The 22,105-nt window shown below is 41.5% G+C and overlaps 1 protein-coding gene across 1 annotated transcript; it reads right to left on the reverse strand.

Annotated features, from left to right (window-relative positions):
* Positions 1-13,306: 13,306 nt before the first annotated feature.
* Positions 13,307-15,221, reverse strand: LOC131249594 (uncharacterized). The gene is made up of 4 exons (XM_058250394.1): positions 14,244-15,221; positions 13,906-14,172; positions 13,804-13,821; positions 13,307-13,704 (listed from the first exon to the last, which is right to left on the reverse strand). The coding sequence occupies exons 1-4, from the start codon at positions 15,076-15,078 to the stop codon at positions 13,307-13,309; spliced, it is 1,518 nt and encodes a 505-aa protein (XP_058106377.1). The 5' UTR covers positions 15,079-15,221.
* Positions 15,222-22,105: the final 6,884 nt, after the last annotated feature.

The raw sequence follows: 22,105 nt of genomic DNA on the forward strand, positions 1-22,105 counted from the left end.
TATTCTTAAATATTTTCACGTTTCTCACACTTTTTGCTCCGGGCTCAAGTTGTGCTGTTCTAGACACCATTAAGACTTGATTTCCGAGGTGGTTGTCAAGTCCAGTAATGCGGTCATAACTGTATAGTTTCGGGGTAATCGGACTTTCGACGTGCGGTCCAGGTCCGATACGAAGTTTTAGTGTGCTCTCGAGAGCAACTGGGTTTTGAGATGGATTCTAGATTTCAGGATAATGTAGCGTTAATGATTCTGCACGTTTTGGGTCTTGCAGATTATATTTAAAGTGATTAGTGCTAATTTTATAGGCACTCTAGTTTAGCACTTGGTAATATTAACCTAATTTCTAAAGGATTTGGTTTTGGGTGATTTTTGCCTGAGGTGGTACTCAGGTCTTTGTATGAATTTTTTCGAGACGTTACAATCTACCCCCTTAAAGAAAAATTTCACCCTCAAAATTAGTACCTTTTTGTACTCCTCGAGAATCTGAGGGTAGTTCTTTCGAACCTCGGCTTGTCTCCCAAGTAGCCTCTTCTTCTGTGTGATGCGTCCACAGCACTTTCACAAGTGGAATGACCTTGCTACGCAATACCTGCTCCTTTCTGTCTAGGATACGCATCAGTCGCAGTACATATGTAGCGTCCTCGCTCAACTGTACCTGCTCCCATCTAATAATGTGGGAAGGATCGGGAACGTATTTCTTCAGCATAGAAATATGAAATATGTTATGCACACTCGTCAGTGGTGTAGGCAAAGCAAGGCGGTACGCTACCACTCCCACTCAATCAAGTATCTGGAATGGGCTAATGAATTGAGGCGTAACCTTCCCCTTCTTGCCAAACCGAAGGACTCCCTTCATAGAAAAAACTCTGAGGAACAAATGGTCTCTGACCTCGAACTCTAACAGTCGCTGCCTAGTATCGGCGTAGCTCTTCTGTCTACTCTGCACTGTCAGCAGTCGGCGTTTGATAATGTCGATCTTCTTTGAGGTTGCCTATACTAACTCTGGGCCAATCAAGCTTTTCTCACCAATCTCTGCCCAGCAATGCGGTGCTCTACACGGGAGCCCATATAGTGCCTCATAAGGAGCCATACCAATACTCGCCTAGAAGCTGTTATTATATGCGAACTCTGCATAGGGAAGACAGTCGTCCCAACTGTCCTTGAAATCCAACACACAGGCCCGCAATATATCTTTCAGAATCTGATTCACCCGTTCCGTCTGCCCGTCAATCTGTGGGTGGAATGCGGTACTGAACTTCAGCTTCACACCCATCGCTTCCTGGATACGAGTCCAAAAGATAGATGTGAACGCATGTCTTGGTCCGACATGATCTCCAAGGGAACTCCATGCAGACATACAATCTCTTTGATGTACAACCTGGCCAACTCGTCTGCAGAGTTCAAAACTCTGATAGGGAGGAAATGAGCTAATTTCATCAACCGGTCCATGATCACCCAAATGGAATCATAACACTTCCTCGTCTTCGGCAGACCTAAAATGAAATCCATAGAGATGAAGTCCCACTTCCATTCTACTATGGGCATGGGCTGAAGTAGTCCAGGAGGTCGGCGATGCTCTGCCTTGACCTGCTGGCACGTGAGACAACGGGACACATAATCTGCTATGTGAGCCTTTATATTGTCCTACCAGTACGACCTCTTCATGTCACGATACATCTTCATGCTGCCTGGATGTATAGTCATCCTAAAATCGTGAGCGGCCTCAAGAATTTCCTTCCTCAAGTCAAGGAGGTTCGGGACGCATAGGCGGCCACGGTAACGTAAGCCCCCATCTGTACCAACTCTCCACTCTGAGTCTTCATCGCTACTAGCCTGCTCTCTCATCTTCGCCAACAGCTCATCGTCTATCTGAGCTGCGATAATCCTGTCATCAATGAGGGGTTGTACTCGAATATGTGCGATGCCCTCATACGACTCCTCCACCATAAGTTTCTCCTCAAAGTCTCGCATAAACTCTACCATGTCCCACTCTGTTATCATCAACGGAGCCGCGAATGCTAATGCCTTCTTGCGGCTCAGTGCGTCTGCCACAAGGTTGGCCTTGCCAGGATGGTAAGAGACTTCGAACTTGAAGTCCTTCAGTATCTCCATCCATCGTCGCTGCCTCATATTCAAGTCCCGCTAAGTGAATATGTATCTGAGGGTCTTGTGGTCACAAAAGAGCTCAAACTCCTCTTCATAGAGGTAATGCCTCCAGATCTTCAAAGCAAAGATAACGACAGCTAACTCCAAGTCGTGCGTAGGGTAGTTTTCCTCATGTTTCCTCAACTATCGTGACAGGTAGGCAATAACCCTGTCCTTCTACATCAAAACACCGCCCAAATCGACGCGAGACACGCAATGGAGGGACCCCGCCACTATAGGCCCCTATTTGATACAAGGCATACATCCAGATGGGTCCCATCATATGTGGGCCCTTAAATCACAAAAAAACTCAAAGTGTAAACCCAAGATTCACCCACCATTGATCTTCTTGGTTCGATAGAAAGGTAGTCTCCTTGGCTTCGATCTTAATGGAAAATGATGAAGTTTTAATGGTTGAGATGGGAGATGAGAGGGTAGGAAGTGGGCCACACTAGAACTTCTCCATGAGAGCTTGGGAAGTTCGTACGTTGGAGCTTGGGTTGCTTGGAATAGAAGGGAGAAATAAGAGAGAGAGGAGATGGGATGGAGTGATGGATGGGAGAGAGGGATGGGTTGTGTAAGAAATTTGTTGACTTTTAGGGTTGCTTGTGTAAGAGGGGTATGGGTTGTGATGGGGTGCGTGATGTATTGAGAGATGGGTGTACTTGACTTGTACTTGACCCTTGATGGGATTGATTGATTGATTGAGGTGACATTTGGGTAGAGATTCTCTTCGATTTTGCAATGCGTGGCATTTTCATCGAACTAAACGCGGGCCCACATCTCCTGGCCTAGGTATTGCCTTGGCGTGCAAGACACGGCATCGGAACCGCGGTGACGGTGCAGTCGCTAGAGTACAAGTCTCAAGTTGAGTCGACTCGGGTTGACAACATGTGACTCACGGTCACGCGCAAATACTGGTTATAGGTCGCGGGTCGTCGGAATTCGACAAGGAGAGTCGCGGGAATCTACAGAATGGTACGGACTATGATACGGGTCTTACAAATAATATCTTAATGGATGTTATCCTAGCTACAGGAGAATATGTGTTAAAGTAATCTATCCCTTCTTTTTGTCTAAAACTCTTAGATACTAGTCGAGCTTTAAAAGGTTTGGATAGTCCCATCAATATGATATTTCCTTCTAAATATCTACTTGCAACCTATGGGTCTAAAACCTGGAGGTAAGTTAACTCGTTCCTATGTTTAATTTGACATTATAGATTCCATTTCATCATTTATAGCTTCTTTTCGGAAAGCTAAGTCTCTAGAGGATGTTTTAGGATCATCTTCTATAGTCATTACTATGAGTATTTTTCTTATAACATTTTCTCTATCTCCTTCTACAAGATGAAAAATGATGCATTGTGAGTCTATGTAGTCATCTCTTAGACTCTTCTCTATTCTTGTCCTTTGACTCCTATGAGGTTCAACAGGAGCTTCCTTTATTTGTGGAGCTATGCTATTTGGTTCTTTATCAGGAGTTTGGACTTCATTATCATTTGACTCCAAGGATAGTGAGTTTTCAAAGAACTCAATGTCTCTTGATTCTATTATGATATTAGACTCTATATCTAAAAGTCTATAAGCTTTACTATTTTGTGCATATCCTACAAAGGCACACTTAATAGCTCTGGGTTCTAACTTAGTTCTTTTTGGATCAGGGGTTCTGTAATATGCAAGACACCCCCACACTTTTAGATATCCTAGATTAAGTTTTCTACCTCTTCACGTTTCATATGGAGATATTTTATATTTTTTTAGACGGAATTCTGTTTAGTATATGGCACGCTGCAAGCAGTGCCTCAACCCATAGACTTAATAACAACTTTGCTCTTATTAGCATTGAGTTGACCATCTCTACTAATGTTCTATTCTTTCTTTCAGCTATTCCATTTTGTTAAGGTGTGTATAGCGCATGTTTGAGCATAAAAATCATGAAGAAAGATTGAAGATCAGAAGATAATATGGAGTGAAGAAATGAGAAAGAAGAAAATCAAGTGTTTTGCAGTTGCGCGGGTTGTGCAACCGGTAGTAGTTGCATGGATTGCGCAATGTGTTACTTTGACTGCATAAAGAATGTAATCTGTTACGCGGATCGTACAAAAGATTTTATTGTTGCACGGATCGCGCAACCAATTTAACCATTACAGGGGTTGCGCAGATCGCACAACCAAACTCACTATTGTGCGCATAGCGCAATCAAGAGCAGATAACAATTTTGATGAATAGTCAAATCTGATGCAAAGTGGGCCCCATGGCATAAAGATCGAGGATTCGCACATGTGGAGGCCTATAAATACCCCACTTCCACTCTCATTTGGAAGAAAGAAGAATTTTGGAAGAGGAGCAGAGCTATAAAGGAAGACTGAAGGTGAGAAGGGAAGTAAGAGAATGGTTGCATGGGCCGAGCAACCAACGGATCAGTTATGCGGGTTGCGCAACCAACAAGCTGGTTGTACGGGTCGCGCAACTAGGTCACTATGTGTCCAGTTACAAAAGAGGTCAAGATGCTGCTAAAATCATCTAGTTCGACCTTTATTGCTCCAAGCTCTCCTTTACATAAAGGACAAGCTCAAAAGGGGAGAAGGTAATCAACACAACATTCCTCCTAAGGAGATGACCGAAGTGGCTATCGAAATGCTGCCGAATTTAAGATTTGATATTTAAATTTTGTTAATTTCAATTTATGTACTTCAAATGATCTATCTTAGAATCAAGGGATATTAGAGGGATGTAAATGAATTTAGTAGTGATAATATGATGATTATTCTATATCTATTCTCTTTGTTACGTTCGAATAAGATAATTTTTCCAAATCGAATGCATTTGTTTCTTGTTCGAAACAAAATGGCAACTCTGCTGGAGATTTTATTGTTATTTCAATACCAACATTGAGAGTATTATAGAATTTTTATTGTAGTTTGGCGTCTTTCGATGCCAAAATGGCGACTCTCAATGGGAACATCCCCCTTCATCTCTAAGATAGATTATTCAATTCTTCAAGTACTAACTATAATTATATTTTATAATTGAAGGTTTCTAAATCCAACTACAAATTACAACTAATGGCAATTTCTGCAAGGAAAGTGAGCTTTCGTTTCACTTCGACCAGATTCATGATAGAATACACACCGAACCAACCCCCGGAATACATGACTCAACTTCCTACAAGCAAAAACAACCTAACTCGAGCAACAGCTGGGGTTGTATCTGCTTCGCCTCAATCGCTAGAAGGAGATAATGGCTGGACTGTTGTGATGTCTCGTAGGACGAGAGCGCAGAATACAAGAAGCCCTAGAATGAATCCGCCTTCGTCAAGAGTTAGAGGGCCTATAACGGGTATTGCAGCTAGGTGGAACCCTGAACTCGCTCCTCCTGCGATATATCTCGGGTGGATAGTTACACAGTTAATGTCGCACGACTTCTTGGCTTTGGTCGCCCTAAGGGTCAGATAGACGAAAGAGCAGAAAGGTAAGCCATTATTAGCAAGTTCACCAGTGTTTGTATTGCCCCAATCGATCAATGGCAATGGAAGCATAGAGAAGTCAAATGAAACTCCATCCTCCCCTCTCTTCGTAAGTCCTATTACGTCGACATATTCTCACCCCACTCCAACTACAGCTTTGTCGAAGAGTGGAGAAGCCGCTATGGTCGAAACAAACCATGAAAATATGCCAACTACGGAAGATCATATGAATGAAATGCCAGAAGCATAAAGGGCACGAATGGAAGAGTGTAGAAACCTTAGAGAAGCCTTAGCAACCCTCGCACACAATGTAGCCCAGATAGCGGCTCCCCCGATGATGGGCACAATGAATGGACAAGAAAACCAACTCGAAGGCTTTCAACCACAGGGGGTAGGATTACTGGGGTTTGTCCCAACAGCAAGAACCATGACACAAGACGAGGTGAGACAAGTCATCGAAAAAGCTATCAGAGTAGAGAGAGAGAGCATGAGAATACTGGCCGTTTCAGATACCGAATGCCATATCTAAGAGAGGTAGAAGATATCCTATTTCCAACCAACTTCAAACATCCAGATTTTCAGAAGTTTAATGGGGGAGGATCGCCAGAGGAACACTTAATGTACTTCATTACTAGCATGGGGAATTTTTCCATAATACCACAGTATTGCTTGCGATTGTTTGGATCATCCCTGACAAACAAAGCATTCCGATGGTATTCTAGTCTGGCCCCGGGGTCGATACGTACTTGGGAACAAATGCAGGACACCTTTATGTCAAACTTCTTCTCTTCAGAGCGTGATGTTAGCATTACAGAATTGGCTTCCGTGCGGCAGAGAGAGGGAGAACCGGTAGAAAAGTTTATAGACTGATGGAAGACATTGGGAGCCTTGTGTAAACAGCTATCGGAAGAAAAAGGAATAGGTCAAGATGTGTTTGAACTCCATGAAAACGGGAATCGCGTTTGGACTCACTAGCGCCGATATCAGAACTTTCCGTGACCTAGCCACTAAGGCTCATGCTTTAGAGCTGATGACTCGGAAGATGCCAGCATTTCACTATGAGACGCCCAGGAGGGCACCCAGCAGGATGGTTGCAAATACCATTGATCGTGAAAAGAGAAGCAAAGATGCAAGAGACTCGAGGGATAAAAGGCTAGAACGGAAAGAAGAATTGAATCAATCAAGAAATAGATACAATGGAAAAAGGCCTAAAATGCTCAATTCTCATGAAGGGTTCGCATTTGATAGGGAAGATGTTGTTCCTATGATGAACCAATTGCTAAAAGCCGGTACGATAGAATTACCAGAACCCAAATGCCCTGAAGATGTGACAAGAACCAGAGAGAGATTTTTGCCGCTATCATTGCCTAGTGGGACATCCGATGGAGAATTGTTATATATTGAAATGTATAATACAATGAATGATAGACAGGGGTGAAATAGTCATTGGAAAAAAAGGAGAAGGGTACAATGGCAATAATAAATGTGCTCACAATCCAGGAAAAGGCCTGAGAAATGAAAGAAAAAGAGGACTGTAAGGCGACAAAGAAGGTAGCGGTGATTACGTTACGATCAGGAAAGAAGATAACAAGCCCTACGAAGCAAAAACAGAGATTATAAGAAAAGAAGTCGTTGAAAGGCATATCAATGATGATGAGAAAGAAAAAAAGAATGAGACAGCAAAAGTGACCTATGATGTAGTAAGTTATTTGAAGGGCATACCGGCTCGATTAAGTGTCTATGATGCGCTTAAGTTATCAGAGAAATTTCAGCACAGCTTGGTTCAAGCGTTATCCAATCATAATGTAGAGAAACCTTACTGGCAGAGATGGAACACGAAGAGTACAATGAGCAAGAGAACTGCCTACCAATTATTTCCTTCTTCAATGATGATTTGATGTGCGATGCAGGGCATAACAGGCCACTAATGATGGAAGGCCATATGCGTGAAAAAAATGTTAAATGGATTATTATAGATAATAGCTCTGCGGTGAACCTCTTACCACTTTGGATGTTGAGTAAACTGGGTTATCGTCGTTTTGATCTACGCCCTAGTGGAATGATGATATAGGGCTTCAATCAAGATGGGCAACGTGCACTTGGTAAAATTACAGTGATGTTGGAGATAGGAGAGTTGACTACTGATGTTGTGTGCCATGTTATAAATGCAGTGACGACATACAATCTTCTCTTAGGAAGGCTATGGATACATTAGTACAACATTGTACCCTCTACACTGCATTAATGCTTCAAATACTGTGAAGGTGAAGTACAGTACAAAGTAATGGCAGATGCAAAGCCCTATATAGAAGCTGAGGCCTTCTTTGTAGATGCCAGTTATTATAAAGGGTTCGTTAAAGAAGAGAGAAAAAATGATGAAAGGCCTGAGAAATGAAAGAAAAAGAGGACTGTAAGGCGACAAAGAAGGTAGCGGTGATTACGTTACGATCGAGGAGGAAGATAACAAGCCTTACGAAGCAAAATGTAGGGATTATAAGAAAAGAAGTCGTTGAAAGGCAGAGCAATGATGATGAGAAAGAAAAGAAGAATGAGATAGCAAAAGTGACAGGGGAAGAGGCTAGCGCAAAATACCCAGAACCAATAGAATTTTATGCCCCAGTGGAAATAAAGACAGGGGAAGAGGCCAAGAATAATGTGTATCGCGGTGCACTGACACCGCAAGATCTTAAAAAAATATAGTCCAACAAGTAAGAAAATCATGAGAAACATGGGTTTTGATTATGAAGAACCCACCGGCCTGAATCATGGGAGAGGAATTCAAATTCCTATTGGGGTCGGTTAGGAAAAGTGAGGAAAATTTTAAGGATTGGGGGCAGAGTCATCGGTAAATATGGTTACAACCAAGCAGTTATCGGAAGAGGATTTTAAAACAGTCGAGCATCTTGATATGGCTCCAAAGTAGATGGAAGACGGGGGGCAGCCAACAATAGACAGTTTGCGAGAGATAAACCTGAGTACGGAAGAAGAGTCGAGGAACATATTCGTCAGTGCTGGTCTTTCTGAACAGGAGTCTAAGAAATACGGTCAACTTCTCAAAGCAAATAAAGATGTCTTTGCTTGGACATATGCAGAGATGCTAGGTTTGGAGCCTTCCGTAGCGATGCACTGATTAAATATTTCTAAAGAGAAAAGGCCAATTAAGCAAGTGCAAAGGCAATTTCATCCGGACTTGATTCCCTGATAGAAGAAGAAGTAAATAAGTTGATAAAAGTTGGGTTTATCAGGGAGGTCAAATATCCTAAGTGGATATCGAACATTGTCCCAGTAAAGAAGAAAAATGAATTTTTCCTAGTGTGCGTTGACTTTAGGGATCTGAACGAAGCCTGTCCGAAAGATGATTTTTCTCCCCTGATAACTGAATTACTGATGATAGTATGACTCAGTATGCTATAATGTCCTTCATGGACGGTTATGCAGGGTATAATCAAATTAGAATGGCACCTGAAGATGAAGAAGCAACAGCATTTAGAACTTCACTGGGGATTTATTGTTATAAAGTTATGCCATTTGGTCTCAAAAATGCTAGGGCGACATATCAGAGAGCAATGCAAAATATCTTCTAAGACATAATGCACAAACATGTTGAGTGTTATGTCGATGACTTGGTAGTCAGGTCAGGAGATCATCAGGAGCATCACGAACATTTGGCATCGGTTTTCCGTCAACTCAGAAAGAAACGGCTGAAGATGAATCCAGCTAAATGTGCATTTGGGGTATCTTTAGGTAAATTTCTCGGTTTTGTTGTCCAACATAGGGGCATTAAGATCGATCCAGGGAAAGTTAGAGCCATTCAAAATATGCCGCCACCAAAGACATTAAAAGAATTGAAAAGTTTACAAGAAAAGCTAGCATACATTCACCGTTTCATTTCAAATCTGGCAGGGAGATGTCAGTCATTTTCCCATTTGATGAAAAAAGGTACAGAGTTTGTATGAGACCAAGCCTGTCAGAATGTGTTTGACTCAATAAAGGAATTATTGAAACAGTCGCCGGTATTGATAGCCCCAATAAAAGGGAAGCCACTTATTTTGTATATATCTGCAGCCGAGAATTCTTTAGGAGCTTTGTTGGCATAGGTGAATGAATCTAGGAAAGAGACCACTGCAACTACTCTACAATCGAGAAAGAATGTCTAGCGTTGATATTTGCGGTACAAAAATTGAGACACTATTGTCTCTCCCATGACATAACTTTGATCTCAAGGGCAGATCCGATAAAGTTTTTTATCACAAGACCGATGTTGCCTGGGAATTGGCCAAATGGATGCTGTTACTTTTGGAATATATTATTACGTATGAGCCACAAAAACGGTAAAAGGACAAGCAGTGGTGGACTTCCTTGCAGCGCACCCTATAGCAGAATGTGAAACCATTAGTGATGATTTTTCGGATGAACAAGTTATGTTGGCTGAGTCACAAAGCCCATGGCAGATGTATTTTGACGACACTTCTCGAACATTAGGAGCAGGGGTATGAGTGATATTCATTACTTCTCAAGGTGACTTGTTACCTTACTCCTTCATATTGGGAGTTGCATGCACAAACAATGAGGCCGAATACAGAGCCCTCATCATCAAAATGGAAATGGCTCAAGAAATGAAGATAAAAACGCTGTATATCTTCGGGGATTCTAAATTGATCATAAATCAATTGATGACTGAATTCGAGATAAGAAAGTAAGAACTTTTTCCATACTATTGAAAAGCACAGCAGTTATTAGAACAGTTCTATCATGTCGAAATCAAGCACATACTGTGGTCTGAAAATGCAAGAGTAGACGCTTTGGCTAGTTTGGCAGCGGCTCTGTCCTGCCCAAATCGAAGCCCTCTTCAAGTAACTATAGAAGAAATGAGATTTTTACCATCTTTAGAGGTCATTGAAGAAATTGTTGAAACACTTCCTGTATTGTGTTTAGAGGTAATGACAGATGATTGACGTCAGCCTTTCATAGATTATTTCAAATATGATATCTTGTCAGAGGATCTAAGCAGAGACAGCAAATCAAGCAAAGGTCAAGCAGATTCATCATATGCAACGAAGTGTTGTATAGAAAATCTTACAATGGAATGCTACTTAGACGAACAAGAAGCAGGCCAGATGTTGCGAGAAGCACACTCTGGAGAATGTGGGGCACATCAAGCTGGCCGAAATTTATTCCATAGAATACATCAAATGGGGTATTATTGGCCTACCATGTTCAAAGATGCGATAGATTATGCGAAGCGGTGTCATGAATGTCAGATTCATGAAGATGTTACACACATTCCACCAGAAGACCTGCATCAGTCAGTCACCTCTTGGCCCTTCTCTGCTTGGGGACTTGATGTCATTGGTCTTATAAATCCGCCTTCATCCAAAGAAAAGCAGTATATCTTGGCAGCAACAGATTATTTCTCCAAATGGGCAGAAGCAATTGGATTGCGCAGTGTCACAAAGAAAGATGTGGTTAATTTCATCCGACACACAATAATATACCGCCATGGTATTCCGAAGAAAATTGTTACAGATAATGGCACTTCCTTCAAAAGCAGAGGCATAAAGAAGCTATGCCAGAAATTCAACATTCATCATTCATTTTCAATACCTTATTATCCACCGGCCAATGGATTGGCAGAGGCATTTAATAAAATGATAGTCAAGATACTGAAGAAAATAGTGACAGGAAACAAGCGTGATTGGGATGAGAGGTTACACGAAGCATTATGGGCATACAGAACTACCCACTGGACAACAACAAGAGCAACACCGTATTCGCTGGTCTATGGTGTAGAAGAAGTGATCCCGATTGAAATACAAGTAGCGTCACTCAAAGTGGTGGTACATCAGTCCATTATAGATAATGAAAATGCAAAAATAAGGCTGAAAGAACTGAATTTGCTCGATGAGAAACGTCTAGCAGCCCAACAGCGATTGCAATCGTATCAGGCAAGGATATCAGCCACCTTTGATAAACAAGTCAAATATCGCTCTTTCAAAAAATGGGATATGGCACTGATGTTAAAAAGACCTATAGTGGTCACCCATAGAACAAGGGGCAAATTCGAGCCTAAATGGGACAGGCGGTACATAATAAAAGAAGTGTACTCCAGTAGAGCATACAAAGTCATAGATCAAGATGGACATGGTATCAGTATACCGATCAATGTTCGCTTCATCAAAAGATATTGTCCCTGAAGATACTACTAATTTTGATCCAGAATATTATTAGAAAAATGATTCTGTATCCAAAGAGGGAAAGAATAAACAAGACCATGGGTATATACTGATAGATGAATGAATAAAGAACAAACTTGCGAGCACACCAAGACTACATGCCAACAACTGTTACAAAAAGAAAGTGACCATCGTTATTATCAGCAAGTGAGCTCTACAAAGTTTTGTTGAAATTGGTATCGTTACCAAGCTAATATATTATGAATAACATATATGAATATCGTTGAAGATATTATCAGAAGTGGTGACGTATCAATCTTAGTAAGAAATGTCTATCATCCTCGTGACAATGATGGTCGCCTATTATTATCTTTTAAGGCAGCCTAGCCAAGCCTAAAAAATGGCCAGCTACGCATAAGGCCTATCACTTTCACCATTCGGACAGTAGTGAGAAGCCAGTGGCCCTAAAAAGCCCGTGAAGGCCATCATATGCACACCCATATGGGCAGCGGATGGAGCCAGCGACTAAAAGTCCTCAACGGCCAGTCGTGCGTGAGACCAATGCCATCTGTATAGCTTTCTGACAACGTTACGGGGAACAGATGAAAATGCCCTCCCGTGAATGGGTCCGACCTTACAGGCGAAGAAAACGAGGGCTGCAGCGTGAGCTCTTTGGCCATGTTTATAGATAGGCCAACCATGCATAAGGCCCCCTAGATCTTTGGCTTAATTTCAGTATTAACTCATGAGGAAGGGCTTAAACCTACTCATTAATGGACTGACGGCCTTAGATTTGGTACCCCAAAGGTCACCTTGCGAGCCCCGTGAACTCTAGAGAGTTACTGCGGCCAACCCAGTGTGTAAATCCAACCGAGTTCACGGCCTCGGTAGCTTCACTGGGCTCCTCTGATGGATTGCAGTTTGTGAACTCACCAGGATATGAGAAGTCCAGTGAACTCGTAAGAGTTATGAGACCATCACGTGAGAGCCGACTCCACTACTCAAGAGTCTAAAAAACTGTGTGGCTCCACTACTCAAGAGCATAAACTGTGCATGATTATCTGACTAAATTAAAATTTAGCACCACCAATTAAGACAGAAATCATATAAGAAATCCCTTACTAACAAGTCATAAGAGGATAGAAGAAAAAGAGAAGCATAATACATCAATCGAAACATCACGTAAACAAGACAAGAGCATCATTATTAAGAATATCATGAGATACTTGTATAACTTGTAATTCTGAAAGTTTTTATAGTAGTAAAAAGAGAAAATATCAAAGCTTTACATCTCATAGTTCTCCTGTAATGCCTAATGCTGCTAATTATTGTTACAAATTTTCTTGAAGATTAACTTGAGCAGCTGGATGTTCCAGTCTAGCATTTGAAATAATTCTAGTAAGATCCGGGATACTAGCTAGCTTTTCTTCCAAAGTGGCAATTAATTCTTCATTCTTAGCCAATTCAGTTCTTTCAGAGTCCATAGAATGAAGGCTGCACTATATCTTTTCCTGTACTCCTTAAATGTTCAGATCTTCCTCCAAACTTTGCTTCTCCAATTGAGCAATTTCTTGCTTCAAAAGAGTAATACGATCCTGAATAGTTGTCTTGTTATTAGCAAAAGTCTTCAGTTGCTCTCGCAAAGATAATTGTTCTTGATCATGGCGAAAGATAATGGGAGCAATCTGAGAAACTTTCTCCTTAGAGTACGCAAGCTGCTTCCTGTACTCCAAAATTTTAGGCGAGACAATCGCAGTTTTAGTTGATGACAGAACAGTTATCGAATTATGGAATCTTAAGAGAGCATCGCGTACAGAAGAAACATTGACTTTAGCCATCCATGCAGCACTGTCCAGGACATCTAAAGTGACAGCCAGATCTGACCATTGATCAGGATCTTTGAACATCTCGATGATAGCTAATATGGAATTCCTGATCAGTGCCAATTTGTACGCAGAAACCTTCTCAAAGGACTACACATTTGATGAAGTCTCAATAGAGCCAAAACTTATCGTACCACTTTGGGGTAAGTTCCCTATTAAGAAATAAGAAATATAAATTTATAGTAAAACTATATGTGTAGGTAGTATGGAAAGTATGAACGAGGAAAAGGATATACCTTCTGCTGGTGCTGAAACAGTGAGCAGTTGCGTCTCTTTAACAAGAGAAGGGTCAAGTTCCACCATCTTAGCAAAAGATGGAGCCCTAGCTTTAGTACTTGAATCAATAGTGGTGGGAGTTGGTAAATCAGTTGACTCCACCGGAAAAGCAATTTCACGTGCCACTGCTCGTGGAGGCATCGAGAATCTCGGTGAAGCTGCTGGTATGACGGGAGGTAAATCTATGGGAGAAGTGTTATCTGCCTCCGTATTCGCAACATGATCGCCTGAAATAAAATATGTAAGATAGGAGAGGAGAAAAGAACAAAAGTAAACAAAGACAGTAAGGTTCTCTTACATGGTGAATAACCATATTCCCCATAGTCTAGGGGTTTGTCTTCTTCTTCTCTCGCAATGCGTGAAGTCTTTATAGGAACAGCTTCAGAGGTTGGGAGTATATGTCCTTCATCGACAGGAATATCTTTCGCAATTATATTATCTTCACCGCTAATATCGACTTCCCCCTCCTCATAATCATCGTATTGATTTTCTCCTTCTGTCTCGTTTTCATCCGAGATAGTATGTCCAGACGAAGAAGTTGAACCTTCGCCATCTGAATCTCCTTCGCTAGACTCTTTAACAATAACTTGTTTCCCTTTAGAAGGAGGAGACTGGTGGTTCTCCAATTGAGGAGTTGCAGTGGCCAAAACCAGAGAAGCAGTAGCAGTGGTCCCTTCTTGGGGAGAAGCTTGGGCACGCGCTCGAGATCTTATCATTAGCGAAGGACTAAGATGGATAGTCCTGGGGGCAGGAGAAGAAGTCAACTGTTGTTGAGGATGGGTAGAAGAGGTTGGCCGATCTTGAGGATTGGTGATATTCTCTGGCAGAGGGGAAGCATCTTCTGTAACTTCCTCTCTTCGTGGACGATGGAGAGGAATTTGTTCAAACTCACGAATGTCACCATAGGCTATCCACCCTTCGAGAGTGTTGTCAGGCTTCCTCTCACGAATAGGTTCATCCACAGATATCTTGACACAGTGATGGCTAGCAAAAGGAGCATGACTGGTCTCCGCTATGAAGCTGACTCCGTCTTCAATTGTGCGACCCTTGAGCCTAGGAGGTGGAAGCCACACGAGCTTGGTTACTGACAAACCTTTTCTTACCAAGTATAATTGGTGCACCCACCATCTCATATGGTTATATGAAGCCCGAGGAGTACGATCGCTGCCCGGGATGATGAAAGAAGAATTGGCTCGGCCTAATAGTTGCTTCTAAACCATTGCTCAATTAAATGGGCCAGTGTCGTAGCTCCGCATTCTTCGAGTAACAAGTCCACAATCTTTTGGAATTGCTTGATCAAAGCTGAATTGACAGGAAAAACGTTTAGAATAGTATGGTTCTCTCCAGAATTCTGCCCCTTCCCTTGATGGGAGACTGCACGATCTAATTGGTAGAAAGAATCCCCTTTCTCCTGTGGTGAGCGATTCTATGTCTGATTTCTTTATGTCTACAGTATAACGAGGTAAACTAAAATGAAAGTAATTTATCTTGGCATCAGAGGAGATGGCATCTTTTGCCCAGTCATAGGATCTCTTTGTCATGGCTCTCTTTTGAAAAAAATAGAGAGGGACTTGAGAAGGATGGACGTAAGCTTTTTCTGGCACTTCGAAAGTCCACGGGAAATAGACACTAAGCCAACCAAGAAAGTAATGTCATGGCATATAAGTCGAAGGAGAATCAACAGAGGGGCTTTTTATATGAGAAGCAATCTCTCCAAAACCTCGGTAAATCGAGCATAGAGCGGAAGGAGAAAGAGAATATTTGACTCCCTCAGCCATGACACCTGGTACTACAAACAACGTAGGGTGGATGGCATCTACTGACTTAGAGCTTGGGAAGACCACTATGCTTAGCCAATAAGTAATGAATGTTGCAAGCTCCCCATAAACAGAATACTCAGCACGATCTTTCATACCCTTACGAAGACGTTCAAGCTCTCGTGAATGGTTGCTATTAAACCTAGAAAAAAAGAGATAAGCAAGTGGATCAAGATTATGTATCAGGATACAATAGAGGTGTTAATTGAAGAAGAAGGAAAATTACCGAAGAGCTCTGCTGAAGTGAGCCAGCCATTGCATAGATTGAATCTTATGGATGTTCAGAAATTTGGACATTTCCTTAAAGAGTTCGGTGGTTAATTCTGAAATGGAGGGGATGCGATCAGGCGAAGAAACAAAGGCTAGTTCCTCATTGGTGGGGACAAATTCATCAAAGAATTTTTAGTTATAGGCAAACCAGTGATCCTGTGAATGTCCCATAGCGTAATGCTCATTTCGCCTTCAGAGAGGTCGAAAGAATTGGTAGAAGGGCACCAATAGTTGAGAGAAGCTTTCAAAATGGAAGACTCCTTGTAAAAGGGATGTGACATTGCTTTAATCACGGTGAAGATGTTAATCTTTGACAAAGTCCCCGCGTGTTTCGCTAAGACAGTCGTGGCCCATTCGAAATAATAATTGCGAGGAGTCAGGAGACCACTTGTTCTGAATTCCTCTGGGCTCCAGATGAGGCGATGACTGCTGAAACGTTGCTGCAGTGTTTCATAAAAATAGGTTGGATACAGGATGTGAAGATCGTAGGATGAGACAAGGAAAATCATGGAATGAATGCCACTAATATATTGTCTTGGTTTCAGTGGCTGCAGGATGCCTTCTAATAATCTTGGTTCCTTGAATGACCAAGACTTTATGTAAGCTAATCTTTCTGTGGTCAAATGATCCTTAGGCTCACAAATCAACATGGAGTGGTGGCGATGGATACTGACTAGAATTACTACAATGCCCTCCTTGTAGGGGTTGTCAAATTTTATGACACTCTGAATTGCATGGATCGATTCCCAAGAATTGTGAAGTTTCTTCCTATTATGTTCCTTGATTTTCTCTTGAAACTCTTGAGCCTTGTTTCGACGATTCTTCTTTGGTCTAGAGGGGGGAGGAGTATCTTCTCTAGCGAGAGGCCTTTGGCTGATTGTCTAATGATGCACCGTCATCTTTAGCCATTCTTCCCTGTCAGATTTAAGACCGTGTTTTTGAGATCTTTCAAGATCGCCTATCACGATGGCTCTGTGGATGGGAGATGGTAGTGTCTCAATGCGTTGAGTGAAGTTGAAGGTGGGGAGTACTGGCTCTTTTATATAGGCAGGGTGTGTAGCAGTTGTTTTAAATCGCTTGTGCGAGGGTTGGACAGGAGAAGATGGGGATTCTATTACTTGAGATTCTACGGCTTGAAAAGATGAAGTAGGGTTTGGTAATTCTTGATGGGAAGGCTGATCAGTGGGAGGATTGACAAGGACATAGGTTCTTTTTGTGCAGGCCATGCTGAAATGAAGAAGTTTGGAAATTTGGCTAATTCTGGGAAATCAGCCCAAGTGACGGTTGCGCAGGTCGCGCAACAGGTTCTAGGTTGCGCGGGCAGCGCAACGATTAAAATCCTCGCGCGAATGAGAAGTCGATGCACGGGTTGCGCAACCGATGTTAGTTATGCAAGGTGGAACCAAAGAAACAAAATTTTGCTGCAGACAAAAGGTGAAGAAGTAAAATCCAACTGACTATTTATAGAAGATGGGGTCGAGTAGAAACTCGAGCGACCGTTGTGCCGATCGTACGACTTCAAAGAAGTGCAGAAATTTGAGAAAAATTGATCCTGAATCTTTGATTCAAGGGAACAAAGAACGGATCAAGGGGCATCTGTTACAGCATAAAAGTCATGAAGAAAGATTGAAGATCAGAAGATAATATGGAGTGAAGAAATGAGAAAGAAGAAAATCAAGTGTTTTGCAGGTGCATGGGTCGCGCAACCGGTAGTAGTTGCGTGGATTGCGTAATTGTTACTTTGACTGCATAAAGAATGTAATCCGTTACGCGGATCGCGTAAAAGATTTCATTGTTGTGTGGATACGCAACCAATTTAACCATTATAGGGGTTGCACGGATTGCGCAACCAAACTCACTGTTGCGTGCATTGCGCAATGAAGAGCAGATAACAATTTTAATGAACGGTCAGATCTAATGTAAAGTGGGCCCCATGGTACAAAAATCGAGGGTTCGCACATGTGGAGGCCTATAAATACCCCACTTTCACTCTCATTTGGGAGAAAGAAGAATTTTGGAAGAGGAGCAGAGCTCTAAAGGAAGACTGAAGGTGAGAAGGGAAGTAAGAGAATGGTTACACTCAAAAGGAGAGAAGGAAGACTGAAGTTCGACCTTCATTGCTCCAGGCTCTCCTTTACATAAAGGACAAGCTCAAAAGGGGAGAAGTTAATCAACACAACATTCCTCCTAAGGAGATGATTGAAGCGACTGTCGAAATGCTGCTGAATTCGAGATTTGACATTTGAATTTTGTTAATTTCAATTTATGTACTTCAAATGATCTATCTTAGAATCAAGGGATATTAGAGAGATGTAAATGAATTCAGTAGTGATAATATGATGATTGTTTTATATCTATTCTCTTTGTTACATTCGAATAAGATAATTTCTCCAAATCGAATGCATTCGTTTCTTGTTTGAAACAGCACAGTACATTGATGTATTAGTCCATGTTCTTCACAAAAGTTATCGAATTCATTGGAGAAGTATTCTCCTCCTCTATCGCTTCAGAGAATTTTTATCTTCTTATTTAGTTGATTCTCTACTTGTGCTTTATATATTTTAAACATGTTCAATGTTTCATCTTTGCTCTTTAAAATATAAACATACACATATCTAGAGCAATCATTAATAAAGGTTATGAAGTACCGTTTACCTCTACAAGTAAGAATGCTATTTAACTCTGTTGAGGGTAAAATATTACATATTAGACCCCATTTATTACCTGCATTGACGAACATGATACTGTTTAATAGCCTATTTTAACCGTGTTTGTGATGCAAGGTGTATTTAGGAGCTTGGACTACACAAGGGTGCTAAAAGCACGGATTTAACGCCCAGAATTCACCAAGGCAAGGGACGAACCTCATGAGACCAAGATCGATGAATTTACACACCAGTGATCCGATTCGAGAAATTGAAGCTCAAGTGGCCTAAAAGTCAGCCAAAATGCTATATCACAGGGTTTCCACCATCAATTCGGCTTGAAACTTCATACGTGGTCTGAAGACCATATATTAACCGTACAAGTCAAAATTCATCCGTTGGATCCCTTGGGAAGTGGCCCAAATGACAGATCAGCCCTAAAATCCTGATTTAGGGCCTGCCTTATATCTGGATATGCTTTAATTTTGGTCTCAACCCTTTAAATTAAATAAGGAAAGGGATGGATGGAGTAGATTTACCATAAGCATCATGATAGGACCCAACTTGGGTTGCATGTGTGTATAACACACGTACACGCGCGCAACACTGGATCACAAATCTAGTCAAAGCACCAAGACCCGAGCTCTCCTTCTTAAAATCAGATTTCTGCCAGCGTCTGCACGCTGTCCAGCACATGATCTCAGTGGGCCATCCAGATCAGTCCATATGGACAATCTGGACTGATAATTCACTCCAGAAGGTATGCTTGACCCTCGCCTAGGTGTATTTTTGGACCCACACATACGCATGCACGTGGATTGCTAGAAAGTGCATGATGGACGGTGAGTTGGTTTGATACAGTGGACCGTACCAAAACCTGATAAAAACCACTCCTTCCTGACTCATTTTTCACCAGGAATCCAATGAACGTGTCAGATTTCTCAGAGAACATCAATATTGGGCCCACCAAACACCTCAGCGCACTCCCTGCGTAAGGCTTACGCATGTTCGACGTCCGATCATTTTTTGGCCATTGTATGATCATGGTGATGATCGGCTGGACAATCTGGACTATCCAAATTCGTCTCATAGGGCAAATGACAACCTCTAAGGAGTCTGAACGGCTCAGATCTCGAAGTCAGCCACTCCACCGTCCCAAGAACCGAGCCAGGCGCAAGAAGTTACATCTTTTTCTTGTTGTACACGCAACTTTCTCCACAGCCGACCGACCTTCTCCAGCTATAAAAAGAGAAAGAAGGCAATGTGAGGAGGATCTTTGGGAACGGGAGGCAGCCGTGGAGGCATCTGGAGAAGGAGGTGGACGTGGATAGAGAGAAAGAAAGAGAAACAGGAAGTGAAGTTCTTTTATCTTTTTTCTTTATTTTTGAGGATTAGCCTAATCATGTCTATTCTAAGCTAAACCTCTTAGCTAGGGCTAAGAGGTGAAGCTTGTAGCGTGATGGGAGATTTTTACTTATGCCTTTTATTTAGACTGAACTGATGTTGATTTTAGTTTAATTAAGGGAATGATTTTAGTTTTTAATGGTCTGTTGTGACTAAAATTACAATGAGTCTGCGATAGCTTTGAGCATATTCCTTTCCTTTTTGTGTTTATGACGTTAGGAAGCCCTGTTGTTCACCATCGTCTCCTGGGCATGGTCGGATGACAGTGCCCTTCCTAACCTTCATACAATTGTTGATTGGTTGGTAATTAGTTTAATTCTGTTGTTTACTTTGTCTCCTGGGCATAGTTTGGTGATGGAATCCATTCTAATTCATATACCTTTCATCTCTTAAAAACTATATCAAAGGAAGTTCAGTTGATTTTCATGTTACACCCTTCAACTGGATGAAGATGGGACTCTAAGTCCAGTTGAGTTCTTAACGGCATAAGATCTCCTTGATCTCTACAAGTGGATCCTCTGAATCCCTAGTTTCCTACCTCTGACTTTCTTAAGTTTTACGTTAATACTTCACCATTATTCCTCAAATTATAATCAATTTAGATTTCATCTTAGTCTAGTTCTAATTTTACCTAGTTTCAGATAACGTACAGGCTTCAGTCCCTTGGGATTAGACCTCGATCTCACCGAGTTTATTACTACATCACAACCCTATACTTAGGGAGTGAACAAACTCACAGATATAACTGTGCACAAGATCCAATATTTGAGATAATCTTTCAACACTTGGAAAAGATTTTTTCATCATTTTGGATTGTATGCACACTTCACATTTATCAGTTTCATTATCGGTGTATGAGATTAAACCATTTTTAGTCATGAACTTCAAGGTACTATACCCTATATGGGCTAATCTATCATGCCACAGTCCAACAAATTCAACCATATACTCAGAAGTGCTACTTTCATTTAGAGAAAACTTGACTATTTCGTTACAAGCATATCCCTTTTCGACAAAATTCTTATTCTTGGACATAATCAGTTTTCCTAACTCGTACAGCACCCTTATTCCTGGTTTACCCAGAAGGTCCCCAGAAACTAAGTTTCGCCTCATGTCTGGGACGTACAGGACATTTGTTAGAATCACTTTCTTTCCAAAGTTGAATATTAGCTCTACGGTTCCTTTGCCAACAATCTTCGATTGGACTTTATTACCCATTTGGACTTCTTGACCATTAGTCAATTCCTCATAGGTTTTGAAGGCCGATCTGTCGTATCACATATGTACAGTAGCGACAGTATCATACCACCAACCGAAAACCTTTTCTTAGATGGTATTCACCTCAGTGATCATGGCCACAATATTGCCTTCTTTTACTGTACTTGCCTCTTTTTTAGTTTGCAATATTGGCATACTCGAGCATAGTGCTCAATTTTCCCACAGACATGACATGGGCCTTTGAACTTTCTGTTCTTCTTTTGGGCATTTTTCTTGAATTTCCCTTTATTGGGTTTCAAGGAATCGTCCTTCTCGGGATTCTTGTTATTAATGTTCTCTACTACATGTACCTTGGACGAGGCATTCCCGTTGTCATTCTTTTTATCTCGATTACAGGATTCTTCCTCAATTCTGAGATGTTTCTGGATTTGTTCCAATGTATAGTTTTCAGTCTTATGCAATAACTTCTTTCTATAGTCTTTCCACATCGGTGTCAGTTTAGCGATTATAGCCCCGACTTGGAATGATTCAGGAAGATTAATTTTGATGACTTTGATTTTGTTTACTATTAACTACAGTTCTAGGATTTGGGGTAGCAGTGGTTTGTTATCTACCATGTTGAAGTCAAAATCCTGACAATGAGAAATTTGTTGGTACCTTCGTCTTCAGCCTTGTATTTGAACTCAAGAGCGGCCCAGATCTCCTTTGCTGATGATGTCTATTGGTATACATCGTACAGGCGGTTGGACAGCGCATTCAGAATGTGTCCTCAACACAAGAATTCATCTTCAGTTCGTTTGGTGCGG

The sequence above is a fragment of the Magnolia sinica genome, chromosome 6, assembly GCF_029962835.1.
Source record: "Magnolia sinica isolate HGM2019 chromosome 6, MsV1, whole genome shotgun sequence".
NCBI lineage: Eukaryota > Viridiplantae > Streptophyta > Magnoliopsida > Magnoliales > Magnoliaceae > Magnolia > Magnolia sinica.

Coding starts and splice junctions, on each gene's coding strand:
- LOC131249594 (XM_058250394.1), bottom strand. CDS start 15,078: ATGAGATGGTGGGTGCACCAATTATACTTGGTAAGAAAAGGTTTGTCA. Junction 14,173..14,243: donor GGAATATGGTTATTCACCAT/GTAAGAGAACCT, acceptor ATTTTATTTCAG/GCGATCATGTTGCGAATACG.